The sequence below is a fragment of the Aplidium turbinatum genome, chromosome 18, assembly GCF_918807975.1.
Source record: "Aplidium turbinatum chromosome 18, kaAplTurb1.1, whole genome shotgun sequence".
In the NCBI taxonomy this organism is placed as follows: domain Eukaryota; kingdom Metazoa; phylum Chordata; class Ascidiacea; order Aplousobranchia; family Polyclinidae; genus Aplidium; species Aplidium turbinatum.
The window spans coordinates 12,143,173-12,159,662 of NC_137489.1; the positions used below are offsets into that span (position 1 = coordinate 12,143,173).

The following is a 16,490-nucleotide window of genomic DNA, read 5'->3' on the forward strand; positions in this document are numbered from 1 at the left end:
TGAGTACCCCCTTTTTTCCACGCAGCGTTGTTGCTTTGTTCTGTCGGATACTTAGCGAGACACATAGCGTAAAACAAGAAGTTGCGCTGCTGTTGGTTGGATAATCCAGCGTTTAAGAAAAACGGAAATAATTCTAACAAACACTTCATAAGTGTCATGAAAACAGGGTGGGCGAAACATATTTTGCCCACCCTCGTTTCACGGCAGGGTGGGCGTCGCCCACCCTATTTCGACGCCTATGACAATGTATAATTGTGTTTGTGAAGCTTTGTTTGCATGAAAGAAAGTTTATGTTTTGGTTCGAAACAAGAAACAGCAAGTGATGCAAACAGACAATGTTGTAGCTTATTTAACTTAATCATGTCCCATGTTCTCTCTAAGTCTTAAAATTGTTCTCTTAGTTCAATCACTATAAATTTTCTCATTTTTCCTTTGTTTGTCTAGGTTAATTTTAGTTTTTGACTCTCCACAGGACTTTTCAAGACTCACTGTAAAACATATACTATAATTTATGGTGAAGTGAAGCCTAAACATAAGAACAGGGTCTGGGTTAACTCGACAAGAGCTCTATCAGCATGCCTGATTCATGGTAAGTGTGGTTACATGATAAGTGTAGGCTTGTCAAAACTGAATGTGGTGGGCATTGGTTGGAGTAAAAGAGTTTATCTAAAACACTAAAACAGTCATAAAATTTGAGCTAGCATAATCGCAATGTACCATGCACTGTCTTGCATTGCTTTTTCTTATCAATAAGTTACAATCAAGTCAATTTTATTTTAAAAAATATGTGCAATTATTTAATTAATAAGCAATAGGTGTAGTTTACCATTAGTTCATTTAAAGATATGGTTGTACAGGGGTGCAACCTAGTTCGTACCTTGAACCATTCGTACAGTCAGTTCGTACCCTGAAAAGATCGAGAGAAAAAATTAAAAAAAGCCGAAGTCGCTGATCGCAGTTTAATAGCACAACGCCGAAGTCGCTGATCGGAGTTTCCCCAAACAATTTGAAACAAACTCGAGGGTTAGCGGAAATTGCAAAACTGCGGAAAAATGTTTGTGGAAACTGCGATCAGCGAGGGTTAGAGCATGGTTAGAGCATAGATTACTCTATGGTTAGAGTTAGGTTAAGCGGAAACTGCGGAAAAATGTTTGCGGAAGCTGCGATCAGCGAGGGTTAGAGCATAGATTACTCTATGGTTAGAGTTAGGGTAAGCGGAAACTGCGGAAAAATGTTTGCGAAAACTGCGATCAGCGAGGGTTAGAGCATAGGTTACTCTATGGTTAGGGTAAAAGTTAGCGGAAACTGCGGAAAAATGTTTGCGAAAACTGCGATCAGCGAGGGTTAGAGCATACCGGTAGATTACTCTATAGTTAGAATTAGGGTAAGGGGTAACGGAAACTGCGGAAAAAATTTGCAGAAACTGCGATCAGCGAGGGTTAGGGTTAGAGCATAGATTACTCTATGGTTAGGGTTAGCGGAAACTGCAGAAAAATGTTTGCGGAAACTGCGATCAGCGGACTTCGGCTTTTTTTAATTTTTTCTCTCGATCTTTTCAAGGTACGAACTGACGGTACGAACTAGGTTGCATCCGTTGTACAGTATCTATGGTATTGTATATACACTGTAGATGTTCCATGCAAGCATTTTTACATCTACAACGCTCTTATTACACATGTGCAGTTGTACATAGCCATGCATACAATCTCAATGACAACCTCAAAATAATTAAAAGTTAGTTTTACACTGGATTATAATTAAGGTACAAGCTAATTCGTATCTCGTATTTGTTCCTTTAAAAGATCAAGACAACTAGTATAAAGCATCGCCTAAGTCACTGATCAGAGTTTCCACAAACATTTTCAAATTTTGTCGAAAAGAGTTGGGAATCTGCTCCATTTTTTAGCTTGGTTTTCTCAAGAGACAAGTTAGTTGTCATCCAGATAGTTACCATATTTGTAGCCACAGCCTTTAAAGTCACTGGAGCATGATGGCTACTTTTTTCATTTGCTGACTTCAACATTAAAGAATATGCTAGCTTTATTAGCTTTGCAATTTATGGGTTTCTGCATCATCTCACATGGTGCAATGGCACAAAGTGTGGGAGTGGAGTTCCATATTTCTGGTTCAATCAAGTTTTTTTCTTAGCAAACGTGATTCAACTTTAAATGAGCTCATTTCATGGGTATGTTTTTCAACCTGAATGTAGTTTGTTTTCTATTGTGGGTGATTGTTAAACTTCTTCAATTGTGAGAATATTTCTAGGTGAATTTTACTGTCAGATTTCGTTTTATTATTTAAGCTAGTTTATTTAGTTATAATATTAACAGTGTAGTTATAGGGAATAACTGATTTTTCACTACCTACTTTCTTAACAAGTAGATTTGGTGGCTATACCAATTGACAATACTGAATATTAAAGAAAGTACAGTCTACTTCATCTGTATGTAACTTCAATTTCTTAACTTTGCCTATATTTTATTGGTGCCAAGTTCATGTGTTTGAACGGTATATCGTGCATGTGCAAACTTACATTTTCACAAAAAATATATGCTTAAGCTCATGACATAACGTAGCCATTGCCTGAGAAGCTATGATAGCTATAGTGTCTGCCTTTTTTTCATGATAAACTTGCAGTGTTTCTCTTTGAAGTCTATAATTAAAAGCAGTAAGCTTAGCTTAGTGTAGGCTACTCTTGATTTGTTGTACTGTAGGACTATGCAACATTTCAAAAGAAGATAGAAGATTGCTTTAAGTTTAAATAGACCATGTTCAAGCCACTATGTGGTGACGGGAAGTGCAAAAAATCTTTTTTATTAACAAAACTGCCTATAAGAGCACCATGGATATAAAAAATTACGGTAACCTACTTCAAACATTGCCACTTCCATCATTAATGTTTATAACAATGATCAATCATTTGTTTACTTTTAGATAAATTGGCTATGTTGTTCAGATTTTTAAAGCATTGTTTAATTTCAGGCTTGCTGATTATTCTAGCTGCACCCAGTTATCTCAAGACGTTGTTGAACTCATCAATGAACGTAATACTGATGCCAGATTAGGTGCTAATGTTACCTCAGTAAGTTTGGCTGAAATGTTGGTGCAAGTTGCAATGAAACAATGTGTTTTGTATTGATAACATGACACCAGTGGCACCATCATTTATAATTGTTATAGATCTTTAAAAGTTATTTGTTTGTAAAATAGCATGGTTGAGGTTAGTGTAATAGTGTATGTTCTATATATAAGAAGACAAACCACGGCACATAAATCACTTGGTTATGAGAGCAAAGGAACATCTTGATTAGCAGATCAACCTGTACAGTACCGTTAAAGATTGTGTGTGTAATTGCAATACCCTAGTTGTTTAATATTATGTAGTTATTATTGTTTTCTGTCATTACTACCGCAATTTGTTAGGCCAGATTTTCAGATTTTTGGTCAATATCGAGTTACAGTTTTAAAAAATGTGGTGCTGCATTTTATATGTTTTACGAAGGCCAGTTTATAATTACTCATTTTGTTCACTCACAAAGTACGCACTCCTACTTATTTTAGGCTTCACATGATTTTTTGAGTTTGCTTAAAATAGAAGACTTTGTTTCAACACCGGACTGGTGTGTAACATTGTATCATCATCATCAACCAATGATGAATTGATGATGTTGATGCAATGTATCTTTGTTACAATCTCCATCATGTATCTGCATTTGATATCATCAAGTCATATTCAGTCACTTGATTCATTTTGAGAACGGGTCCTCAACTCAAGTTAAGATTTTATCTTCTGCTTAGTGCTGTTGCTTTAACTTTCATATCTGCACAGATCAACATTCTTATCAAAAAGGATCTTCTTAATCTGAAGAGAATGGTTGAGAAATTAAAGCGTGGTCTGCACAGTTCAGCTAAGACCAATGCAGCGTAAGAAAACTTATATTTCTATTTTCAGTTTTGTGTCTCTAAATCAAAGTACTAGAACTGAAGATATCTAAATCAAACGTTATAATTGTATGGAAACGTTTCATTGATTTCTTACCTTGCCTGCCAGCCATTGGCATTCCTTTTATTTTTATTTACATTACAATCATTTGTTTTATCTTTAAACTAGCGTGTGGTTAAATGGTTCAGCCACATAAAGGTGGGTGTTGAACTCATGTCTTCTTGAGTGTTGATGTTCAGGCCCCTCTTCATTTATCACTTTCATTTAAACGTTTCATAAGTGAAACAGAGCACAGGCCTGCGATGGTAGCAGCTTGCTTCATGCATGAACTTCTGTGGCATTTAAATTAACAACAGATGAAGGCTTCAGATCACTTTGTTTGCTGCTCACTGTCATGTCCCGCAATCAGGTTTTTCACTCTTTTGATTTTAAGATGTTGTTGAAAAACGCATAATTTTAATCCGTGTCCTAAGCAATACTGAAAAAGGGGCAAAAATCTTTGTTTGGTCGAAAGACCATCATCAAACAAAGACTTGTTCACATTCACAATATTAATGTCCTTGTGGTTGGTGTTTCAAATTGGACGCTACAATTAAGGGTTTCATAAAATGTGAGAAATTAACTTTTATCTTTTTATCAGCACCTATGGAGAAGTGCAAAGACGACAAAATTTATTAGACACACTTGCTACTAAAGTGAGAATACTGAGCGAAGCTACAGATTCTGGCAGGCTGCTTTCTAATTCGGAAATAAACGTTTCCAAAAGGTAAGAAAATCTTGCAAGAATATTTTGAAGATGACTGTCTGTTTTTGTTGATTGATACTAGCAATAGGTTTTCTCATCATTTGGTTTGTAATTCTTAATTAAAATTACAATTTTGGTTGATTTTTTGTTTTGATTAGCAAGCTCAATAGAATTCGGACAAGAGTGGGCCGATTCCAGTTTGCACGAGTGCAGTAACCCAATACATGTTGAATTTCCTGTTATGGGCCAAGACGCGGACCGTAAAGTAAAGAAAGTTTTCAGAGATCTGGATTTGCCAGTCCGCCTCTTTCGACGCTCACGAACCTTTCGAAACGCGATTGAAAAACCACAAAAATCCCAACCTTGCCGGCTACAAAACTGCCCACTACGGAACGACGACATGTATACCACCAAGAACTGTGTTTACAAGATCATATAGAAGAAATGCATGGAAAGCTACATAGGCAGCACGATTCGCCCACTCCACTCCCGCCTGAAAGAACACCTCAGCTCAAATAAAAGTTCAGCCTTTGATCATCAACAACAGTGCCTCGCCGACTTTGCATTTACTATCATTGCCAAAGAAAACGACGCCGTACAGTTACACTTCAAAGAGGCTATTTTCATAAGTAGGCAGAGTTCAAAGGTCAACAACCTTGCCGAAAGGGAAGAACTCCGTCACCTAATCTGTTAATCAAGTGATTCAACAAAATTTCACAGCAATAACGCCTAACAACACAGAAACTCAACAGACAGTATTGCGAGGTGGGTGATCAACAATCTTCTATTTTGTTTGGTGGCATTTCCCCATGCCACTGGTCCTGAAAAGTCGATCAAGACGAGATTTGTCAACCGCAGATCTTAAACGTATTTTATAGCTAACCTTCCTTAGGGTGTTCTCGAGGGTTATTCACATTGATATTAAAGGGCGGGGAAACCTAAATTAACTTTTTGCGAGTTTTTTGTTTCAGCTTGATGTCATTGTGTACAACATGTGTTTTAGCAAAAAAAAATCCAAATTTTGTTGCCTTCGTCTCGCTAAGGCCGCTTTTGTTTGATACCCGTTTGCGAGGACTCGCGCGCATCAAGCTGTGATGCTGTTCGCTGTGACGTCACAAGGTACATATAGTTGTGGCCAAAAGTTTAAGACCAGACTTGATTTATGACCATTTTTGCATTACTTCAAAATACTGCATTATATATTGTTTCAGTTGCATCATCTTTATGCATCATCTTATATCTCAATGGGTATTGAGAGAGAGTGAACTGGCAATCCTGAGAAGAACGGAAAGGTCAATGGTGAGAGCAATGTGTGGGGTGAAAACGAGATGGGAAAAAAGGACTGAAGAATTGTTGGATATGCTAGAGATGAGAGAGACCATAGACCAACTGGCAAGGGCAAATGGAGTAAGATGGTATGGACATGTGATAAGGAGGGAGGAAGGAAGTTTTCTTAGAAAGGCACTAGATCTAAAGGTGGATGGGAAGAGGAAACGCGGTCGTCCAAGAAGAACGTGGAAACAACAAGTGAAGGATGAGTTTAAAAAAGTCGGACTGAAGGAGGAAGATGCAAGGGACAGGGTGAAATGGAGAAAAGGGATTAAAACAATTGCTGCGCGGAAACAATCGGCCACCCCCACTAGTGCGGAACAAACCGACGATGGATTATGATGATGATGATGAAGCAGGCGGGCAAATCCTGATTTCTAAGTTATTTCTTTATAATTAATCCCAATAATTCAGCTTTCCCTCACCCCCTAGGAACAGCTCTTGCACCCTTATGGGGTGCGAGCACCCCCGGTTAAGAACTTCCGCACTAGTAGGATTTGCCTCCCTCATCGGCCTTCGAATACGTTGCGAAGGAACAAACTGCTGACCATGTCGTTCTTGAATATTCCATTTACATGGAAACAATTGGAATGCATGACGTAGCTGCACTGGACGAAGCTACACTGAAATGGTTTTCCATCACTTTCCAGCCCTGAAATCTAAACAATCCTGTCTCACACGAAAAAGAAAGAACTATGCATTATTTCTTCTTTCGATGACGGCTTATATAACACTTTAGAGGCGACTTGCTGTCCATACAACATCACGGCGAGACCTCTACGAGCAACCAGTGGCTTGAATCCGAGGAGAGGATCGCCGCTCTCGATGCGGAGGAGTTCCGATCAAAATGTGATGACGTCATAAAAGGTTCTGTCTTTTCCAGATTGACCTTTTCAATGAGCAGGTGACACCAAGCAACGACACTGCGTTTAACATGACATGCAAAAATGCCGTGTCGCTTCTTGGTTTATCTGCTTAGTGCTTATAGTTTAACACAGTACTTCTCTACTAAAATTGTATCTCTTCAATGGCTAACTTTACACAAGGTGTGATAACTTCAGATTTTGCTATGCTTCTATCCACTGTATTGGAAGTTTGTTGATCACAAAAAGGAGACTTCATAATATTTTGTTTTCTCAGACCAAAACGAGGGACTAAACAAGCTTTCGGAAACCATTGATCGACAGAAGAAGATTGGAATAAGAGTTGGAAACGAAGCCGATCTTCAGAAAAGTAAGAATATGAAGATTGGTGTTAAGTTCATACGCCAATCTTTCTGAAAATTCGTGTTGTGATTTTTAATACGCAGACCTACAACTGCAGGCTACAGTGTTTGTTTGTTGATGTAAACCCAAGGAATAAATATTTTCTAACTTTGTTGTTGTGACAGATATAATTGATGACATCCATACTCAGCTTGAAGATACAAACGAGCAAATGCAAGGTCGGATCACCCAAATTGTCGACGTACAAAAAACGAACTCCACTTCCACTTGCGGTAAGTAGCCCAAGACAGAAAACAAACCGAATTGTTAGCAGAGCGGCTGGAGTTAGTATTTTTCACTTCGATTTAAAGCAGTGGTCGTGATTATTTTGTGCTCACAATCTTTTTTTTCAAAACATCATTTTTGCAAACTTTCGACTAATTTTCGACTGCTTTCACAGCTTAATGTTAAACAGTGCTGTATGCAATAACTCGCCACTTCAAATACCACAAGACACCATTTGTTACTTTTCTTCGCCCCTTCATTATTCAAAGAGAAATCCATATGTGGAGTAATTTGCATCACAATATGACGGATTTTTTTCTTTTTTTCATCCAAGGTCCCATTCGTTATGCTCACTGGTCCAGTCAAAAGGACGTTTACTAAGAAAAAATTTTTTCCAGCAGGCCACCTGACTACTGTTAACGCTGTAGATTCCGTTGATTGAAATCTTCGATTTGACTTTCCTCTCACGACTAAAACCTTGTTTTACAGTTATGTGGCTGATCGTATCTGCTCTCGCCGTCGCAATTGTCATCGTGGCCATTACCTGACGAAGGCTTTCGACTCCACGCAACTGCTTCCGTACAATTGCTAAGCACTTTACGTACAACGTAAAGACCACGGTTTTAACTATAGGACGGTGTCATCAATTTTGCAAGTTGTAGGTGATAAGAAGTAAACCGTAAAATATGAGCAAGTTGATGTAATTTCAACAGTTTTTTCATGTTTTGCTTCAAAAATGGATCAGTGACCGACTGGCTCTTATTCAACCACGTTTTATGGCAGTCAACCTGGACCAGGTGCGGTATTTGTCTGAAGTTAGTTTATTCATTGAAAAGACCTAACTTTATGGACAATAAGAAAATTGTGAAAGATTTACACAATTGGGAAAGCGTCGTTTTCTTTGATCAGGCTAAGCCATCACGCAAGCGATGCTGTTTTCGTTCGCCACTGGTTCCTTCTGTTTTCAGTTTAGTTATGCAATTTTTTGATATTGCTATTTGAGAATTTGTCACCAAAAGCGAGCCGTGACTGGAGAAATGATTCAACTTGTTTGTCATAATCTGCCAACCATGTTTTGGTTTCTCCTTTGCAAACATGTAACTTACTCAATACCCATGTTTGCGTGCTTTAGCGTAAAAACTTACTGGTATCTTATGTTATGAAATTTCATGAACTAGTAAGCTTCTTGATGAATTATGCTTGTATAAATAGCCTATGTCTTCCAAAAGAGCTTTTGCACCTTATTAATGAAAAATCATTTTCTTTTCATTTTGCTTACGTTATTTATTGCATTATTTATTATTGTGTTGCAATAACTTAATTCGTGCTTTCAATTGCACTACCGAATTCTATGCATTGCTATGTGGCAAAATATTGTTCCTTTTTTTTTCTAATCGTGTAAAAACAACAATTTAGTTTGAAAAGTTGCTTTTCTTATCGTTATTTTTGTATTGTTATAAAGCAAGTAGGTTATCGGACATCTGAGTTAACCAGGGCGGAGCCACGTGTGAGCCAGAGTGAAATCGACTTCCAAAATTAATGTTGTTCAAAAGATTTGCCCACATCATAAAGTTGTTTGTCTGGCTAAGTCAATGATATTAACTTGCTGTTACATCGAGTTAAAGTGTATACGATAATATTAATTACACTTTTCTGATATGACATTTTGTGCTGTATGCAATAACTTCCCATTTGTTACTTTTCTTCACCTTTTCATTATACAGAGAGAAGCCCATATGTGGTGTAGCTTGCACTGAGATTGCATCACAATATGACGGATTTTAGCCTACGCGTCGTACTATAATAGCAGAGCCTTTGAATCAACAAAAACCACGCTTGGCAGAGTGCGTATCATGCAACTACTGACAATCTTTTTTGAGCTGGTTTAATAAAATGAACGATTACATGTTGCTTCTTTGACTGACTTATCCTAATGGTCTTATCGAAGGTGAGCCCATGTCGGTGGAGAAACTTGCCACCAGCAAGACGTTGCGTTAAGCGGTGCGCTCATATTTACTCCGAAATAACAAGATCTAGCGACAAAGGTTTAATCTTAAGCTTTCGAAGTTCAGCATCAGCCTACGCAGTTCTCAATTTGCCGGTAGTTTGTGAAAAGAGTGATTTGCAACACTTCCAGCTGGCTACAAGTGCCGAAGTGCGTGAGCGGTTTTAAACCTTAGTTTGGCAGAGAAATGAAATTTCGCAAACAAAATGTCTTTTAAATCTAAAAAAGTGTACGGTAGTTCAAAGAATCTGCCAAATTTAAGTTTAAAACTGATCTGGGCACTGACTTCATAATTTCAGCAGTTACAATACTTTTATGAATCTAACCTCGAAGGGTCCGTTGGTTGACCAGTTTAAGGGTCAAAATCTTTTTTAAGCTTCGTTTTTAGTTCAAGGTCAAGTATATCACCACCGGTCAATGTTTTTTTCAGCCTTCCCTTCAAGCACGCTACAAAACCCCACAAGACTTCACGATGTTGAGTCAGTCATTTCACATGAAAATACTCCACCCAGCAAAATCGGCCATTTTTACGTCAGCTGATTTTAAAACAATTTAAAAATGGCCAAATAATACAAATGGAAGAGGCACTTGACGTTAACCGGTAGCAGACCGACTTCTAAATGACTTGTTAGCTTAAACACATTGTTAAGGTTTGGCGATGACACTGCTAAGTGCTAACCAATCAGAACATAATCAGCCTAAGTGGCTAACGTCAATGTGACCCTTCTAGCTAGCACCAGCCAGATAGTCGACCTTTGTTAATTACAGATGAAAAAAGAGTTATGGTAAGGAAGGGAATCGGACCCACGATATTGAAATGACTACTTTCTACCTTTGGGCCACGCTGCCGACGGCGAAACGTTCACTTATTGTTTCCGTTTTTCTTTGTTCGGCCTGTAATTTCTGATTGGTTCGAAGTTTTGCTGGGCTCTTACAAAAGTTGTTATGCTAAAGTTACTAACTATAGAGAGTGTTTGTATAATTCAATTCAATATATCAAGCACAAGATGACGCAGAAGGGTCAAATGTTTACAGATTGGGAAAAGGTTAGGAGAATGTTTACGTAATATGTCCACGCTCTCCTTGGCAGTGAGAAGCCCAATTTTAGTTGAGAGGCATGTTTGAGTGGAAAAATGAACCCCTAACAAATAGCCTACTTAAGATAAATTTGGTTCAAAGCAGTGAAGAAATAGCTTATGTGAAACACTTTTTCAACAACAGAGTCACTCAACGAAAGAGTGGACGACTGTCCTTCTTTGCTCCAAGCACGCTGTCCGTAGTGGTATAGTGGCGTAACCAAGGAAAGGTAATTGTAAAGTTTCTTGACCCCCTATTTTTAAGGATGCAGTGTAGGCTATAACTTCGCATATTTTATATTGTAGGAAAGATTTGACGGGGAAATGGGTTAAAAAACGTTTTTTTTAGTTTAAAGTTGAAGCAACCTGTCAGGCCCCAGGATTGGCAACACATCAGGATTTTTGGGGCATTATGATGTCATGGGGTGAACAATTACATCACAAATGACTAGATATTTAGTCATTTGGCAGTGAAAGTGTTAATAGGTTATGTTATTCTCTCTGAGGATGCGCATTGTCATGGTGCGCGAAACGTCAGTGAAGCAATAAAACAGCTTGTATGTTTTTACTTTAACTTTCATCAGATAAACTTTGCAAACCAGTGCTGGAAAAGAATAATACATTACATTAGATGTCGCTAAAAAGCCAGCAGTGAAACACAGACTGTTGTACGTGCTGCAGTTGTTTAAAATTTTCGATTTTAGAAAATCAGGCTTCTACTCACCTTTATAAAAAGATTTAAAAACATATTCTCTGGCATTTCGTATTCAATAAACTAGCCCTCTTTTAAACGCTTGAAAAGGGCTAGATGTACAGCTGAACGCGTTTGCTATTTTGTTTTTATAATGTTAAATGCTGTGTTGTGGTTCATAAAAAGACGTAACTACTCGCAAATACTTTGATTTTAGTTTTCATGCAGCCTATACGTAGTTTACCTGTAGGTTTTTTGTTTTCTAAAAAAAACTTTTACAAACGATCAAACAACTTACAAACATCAACTACTCAAGCGCACCAAATGCAAATGAAAAACTGACACATACAGGGGAGTAGTCAGGGGGGCCACTGCCAGGGGCGCCGGAACGATTTTTGACTGGGGGGGCAAGATTACGAAAAAAGAGCACTTTTGTTTACTAAAAGGCCAATTTTTTTCAAGTTTTAAGATAAGACATAGCGATAATGCTAATCTATTAGCTCACTATGTATTGAGTAATGATAGCCTACTTGTGTCCGGTATACAAAGAAGGGCATTATGCTATGTTATCATGATGTAACCTACTGTCAAGCCTTAAAGCAGCCTGCAGTCATGGCCGCTAAGTAGTGCTTGAATGACCGCCGGTGCTACCTCCTCAATCGGCCAAGTTTGGCCGCCGGTCTCTTCTAGCCAATTATTTAATTTCGCAATAGAATGATCGTGGATTAACTGTGGAAAATATGTAGTATCAAAGAGTGGCGCAAAATTAGGTCAGCGCGTCATAATCGCCACTGTTGCATTGTGCGGGAATATTGATGGAATATATCCATCTGCGATCACCAGCTATAAGTCTTGTTTGTAATTCCCGACGTTTATTTTAACAAAGTCTTAATCCAAAGTGCTAATTTACATCGGCTGGCAATATTGTCGTTTTTATGTCGATTCGATGTTGTCGGACATTGAAGCGTTGTTAAAAAGGAGAACTAGGTTAGTTGACATCCGAGGGGAAAACATTTTTGGATCATATTATGCAAACATTATGCTTCTTTTAGTAATGTCCTTCACATCATTGAAATACTTATTTTATTACCTTGCCGTCATCGTCAACACATGTCGAAAGTTGTTTTTCGTTGCTAAAAAGAATTCTAGGGGAGTGGCGAACTTTAAAATCAGCCACATTGGAGACACTCGTGCGAGTGTCGTTAGATAGTCCCGCAGTACTGGATTACAATCTATTGCGTGGTGCAACGATTCTATTGTAGGACGTCGCTCAGGCCCAGACTTTAACAACGCTAAGTGATCATTTTAGCACTGTTGCAAGTTTAATTCTATTTATTTGTGCTATCGTTATTCTTTTTTTGTATTTTGGTCTCCAAGCACGCAGATTTGGCCGCCGAGAAGGAGCACCCGGTAGGCCACGATGGCTGCCGGAAAAAAAAAACGAGTTTTAAGGCCTGTAGCCTACTGTGTTGCAAAATTTTGTGCCGTAAATATTATTTTGAAGCAAAAATGAATGATTATAATTAGGCTAAAAGCGAATAGCAGAAATTGTTATAATGCAAAATGTGCAGTAGCTTACATGACTTTAAAAGGGCACCATTGCCCCCCTGCCCCTCCATCTGCAGAAAAACTGAGGGCAGGGGGGCATCCGCCCCCCCCCTGCCCCCCCGCTTCCGGCGCCCCTGGTCATTGCCCCGTCAAAATACTTCCTTCTGTTACATCATCATTCGGAAAAGGTTTACTATAGATTTAGGCTAAAAGTACTCTCAAAATGCACAATATTAAAGTATTTTTTTTCCAAAATTGTTTGAGGAAAGTCCTCCAGACCCCCTCTGGGTACTTTACTTTCCCTTATTTGTTGCTTTTCCTTATATTCTATCTATGGTACAAAATTCTTGGTCTTTGGACCGTCGTCGTTGCAAATAGTTTTCCAGAAAACAACAGGCACAAGACTGGGGCTGATGCTCAACTTTCCTCATAGGCTAATAGATGGCAGCTAGCCTACAAATGAAGCATGTGTAGTTGTGTAGGCTACTGTGTAGCATGTTACCTTCAAACATATAGCCTAAAACCGACAACTAAATAATTGGGCTCTAGTAAATTGTTTATCGGTTTTAACTCGAATTTTTACGGATGATGCAAGAATTGGTGTAGGACGCAATCTGTATTCAACTCAAAATTTCAGCATATGTTACACTGTTACAGGCTAGTAGGCTACGTATTTTTAGTGAGAACGTGAAATATTTAGTGAAATATTTCAAGAAAAAAAATATTTAAAAAATGATAGGCCTACACTTCAAATTGTTAAGTTTAAGCTTTATATAGGGCTCATTTGTACTGCAATTCTGACAATAATTTCAATGCTAATGTATTGTTGTGTTTCATGCCTTTTTATGGATTGAAATATCAAAATATAACCTAGGCCATGTTTGTCCGATAGCGTAGTAGAAAGGTATTGACATAACTAGATTATATTTGATATCTGTAATGAGTTTATCAAGTCAAAAGCTGAAAGTAATTGGCTTCAAGTAGTAAGAAGAAGACTTAGGCAAACAAAAAGCGCGACGGTGGCTATCAAACTATTTTAATATCCTCTCTCTCAGGTGTTTTACAATCCATTAGCAGAAACCAGGCAACTTCTCCAACACTGCCTCTTGTAAATGACACGTTATGAGCCGTCTGAGTCTTTCGTGGTTTCTGACAGCTCAAGAAAGTTTTCAGACTAATTCATTTTGGCATTTAGTGAGCTCAATTTGCAAAGTTAAATTTGCAGACTGATTTTCTTCATAATGGACAAATCGATTTGTTTCATAAAGTTCTCTCAAACGTATCAATTTTCCTTGAAATTCAACGTTTTATAGAGATAATCTTGACACTAAGATTGTGTCACCAAAACCCATCTGGTCATTTCAACAATGATTCTTTTCGCAGTGACAAAGTTACCGTTCAAGCTCACAGAGTTGGCCTTGAATATTTTTTTCTCCCAAAAATATTTTACGTGAAATTGTACTGTTTGCATCAGTGACGCAACTAAAAAGAAGATTTTTGGGGTCACAAGCAACTGTTGGGGGGAGCAAACATCATTCAACATGAATTACAACAGTATTATCTCCTCCCCCGTGGCAATGTCCTTGGTTTGCATTTGTTCACTCAAGCCTAGTCAAATAATTGTCAACAGTTACAGTTTGTTTTTATTTCTGACCATCACAAAAAACTATGCCAAACATAGCAGAGGTCTAGACTCTAGACCAGGGGTCACCAAACTTTTTTCTCTGAGGGCCGGATTGCTGCGAGATTAACAGCTGCGGGCCGGATTGCAAATTGCGAAAAGATATACAACTATTCAGAATCTTCATTGACTTGAATTTAGCACAATAAATAACAAAGCCAGCGGTGGAATAGCAAAGTTGTGATGAAAATCGGAGGGTTGCTGGAAAAGTTATCCCCTGCTGTGATACACTACAGGGCATCGTGATCTTGAAAAAAAATTACATCTTTCCAAATTTGGCCTGGGCTGTCCCCATTTGTGGTGGCCTAATGATACAAACAGAACACTAACATGTAGGCTTATATATCAGGCAACTAGCTGTACCATTATTGGATTCCACAAAAAATACTGTTCTTCCCATTTTTCTTTAAGCACCCGACACTCAGAATCTACTTTTCTTTTTTTAGTAGTCATTTTAAAGAGTAAAGTATAGGCTACAACACAACCTAAAAATTTATTATTTAGCATTGGTACTGTCCAAATCCTTCTTTCTGCTTGTGATATCTAGTCGGGCTGGTATGATTTGCCTAAACAGAGATATCGCACTGACGAAACATTGGTGTTTTGAACAACAAAGTTTGTGATGTCATAAGAAGAAACAATATGGAAAAATCATTTGCAGGTTGCGTGCAGCTCAACAACAACGCCAGTCTTTTACAAAATGTTTGGTAACTTTTTTCCTTAACAGTTGTAGTGCAGCTGTTATTTCCGCAGGACGTGGCGGGCCGGATGAAATCAGTTCGCGGGCCGGTTCTGGCCTGCGGGCCGTAGTTTGGTGACCCCTGCTCTAGACTCTAGAAAAAATTAGAAGTGACAAAACGCGAACGTTATAACGTGCATGATACTAAGGCAACACAATCAGTTTAATAAAGTATGGCACGGTCGCAACACCTATTGAAGTACCGCAGTCCACTGCTTGAACACGATAGATTGTTGCTGCATGTTCCAAACAGAGACAGCAGCTCTCTTCGGCTTCTACAGTAGATTCAAATTGGTACAAGTTTTGGATTCCACCACTAATGAGACTGATAAGTGATGATTAGAGTTAAGCAATTCTCACAAATTTGAACTATCTGGCAATGGTCGAACCATAACAATCAATCAACGTTACAATCTAAAACAAAAAAGTTCTGAAAGTTATAAGAAAGCTGCTAGATTGAAGTACAAAGTGCAATCGATCCCAATACACAGGGCTGCACAAAGATAAAAAGTTTGTTGATACATTTCAAAATGTTTGTTAGTTGTAAATATTTTCGTTAATTGTTATTTATTTAGTTGTGATGTCTACGCAACCTACTGTGCACACCACCATGAATCTAGACATCAGGATATTTTAATCGTTCAACATGAAATATCGTTCATAAACAGTGTTGTGTTCGTTTCCCATCATCCAGTCGTTGCAAAAACTTCCCGCTGTGTTGGGTGTTGCTGATTTCGCCATGGCTACAGAAATTGAATTGTTTGCAAAGTGCAAGGCTTTCATGATAGCTTCTTTGCGCAGCTGTGCCACACGCACATGCGTAATTCTTCGATCTATTTTGGCATATACTGCCTTGTCAGACAGTTCAATCTAGGCAAACAAGCCGAAATAATTTGTGTGTGTATCTTTTGAGAGTATTTGCATTGTCCCAATGTATACCAGTCCTAAAACACTCCCCTTCAGTCAAAAGTATAAAATAATTGAAAAGCATGCTTTTCCCTGTGAAACATTGGATCCATTACAACACCTTGTAAAGTATTTTCTTTTTTGTACTGTACACCTTAATCAGTTTGTTTCTTATCTGGTAGCATATCTAAATCTAACACAGATCTCTACGCAAGCAGAAATGTTGTAATTACGGTTGATGAGCAGATCTACTTCACCGCAAACTAAAGATTAAGAACTTTGGCATTTTATTTACACCTGTTCCTTTAGCTGTGCTAACTGTTGTGGGGTTATTGGG

General features: G+C 38.2%; 1 protein-coding gene across 1 annotated transcript; it reads left to right on the forward strand.

Annotated features, from left to right (window-relative positions):
• Positions 1-515: 515 nt before the first annotated feature.
• LOC145787694 (syntaxin-8-like) lies at positions 516-9,413 on the forward strand. Its single transcript, XM_082599494.1, has 8 exons — positions 516-589; positions 2,983-3,082; positions 3,830-3,924; positions 4,584-4,709; positions 6,757-6,884; positions 7,158-7,250; positions 7,408-7,515; positions 7,997-9,413. Exons 1-8 carry the CDS (start codon positions 576-578, stop codon positions 8,053-8,055), a joined length of 723 nt encoding a protein of 240 aa, XP_082455620.1. The 5' UTR covers positions 516-575; the 3' UTR covers positions 8,056-9,413.
• The last annotated feature ends 7,077 nt before the right edge of the window (positions 9,414-16,490 follow it).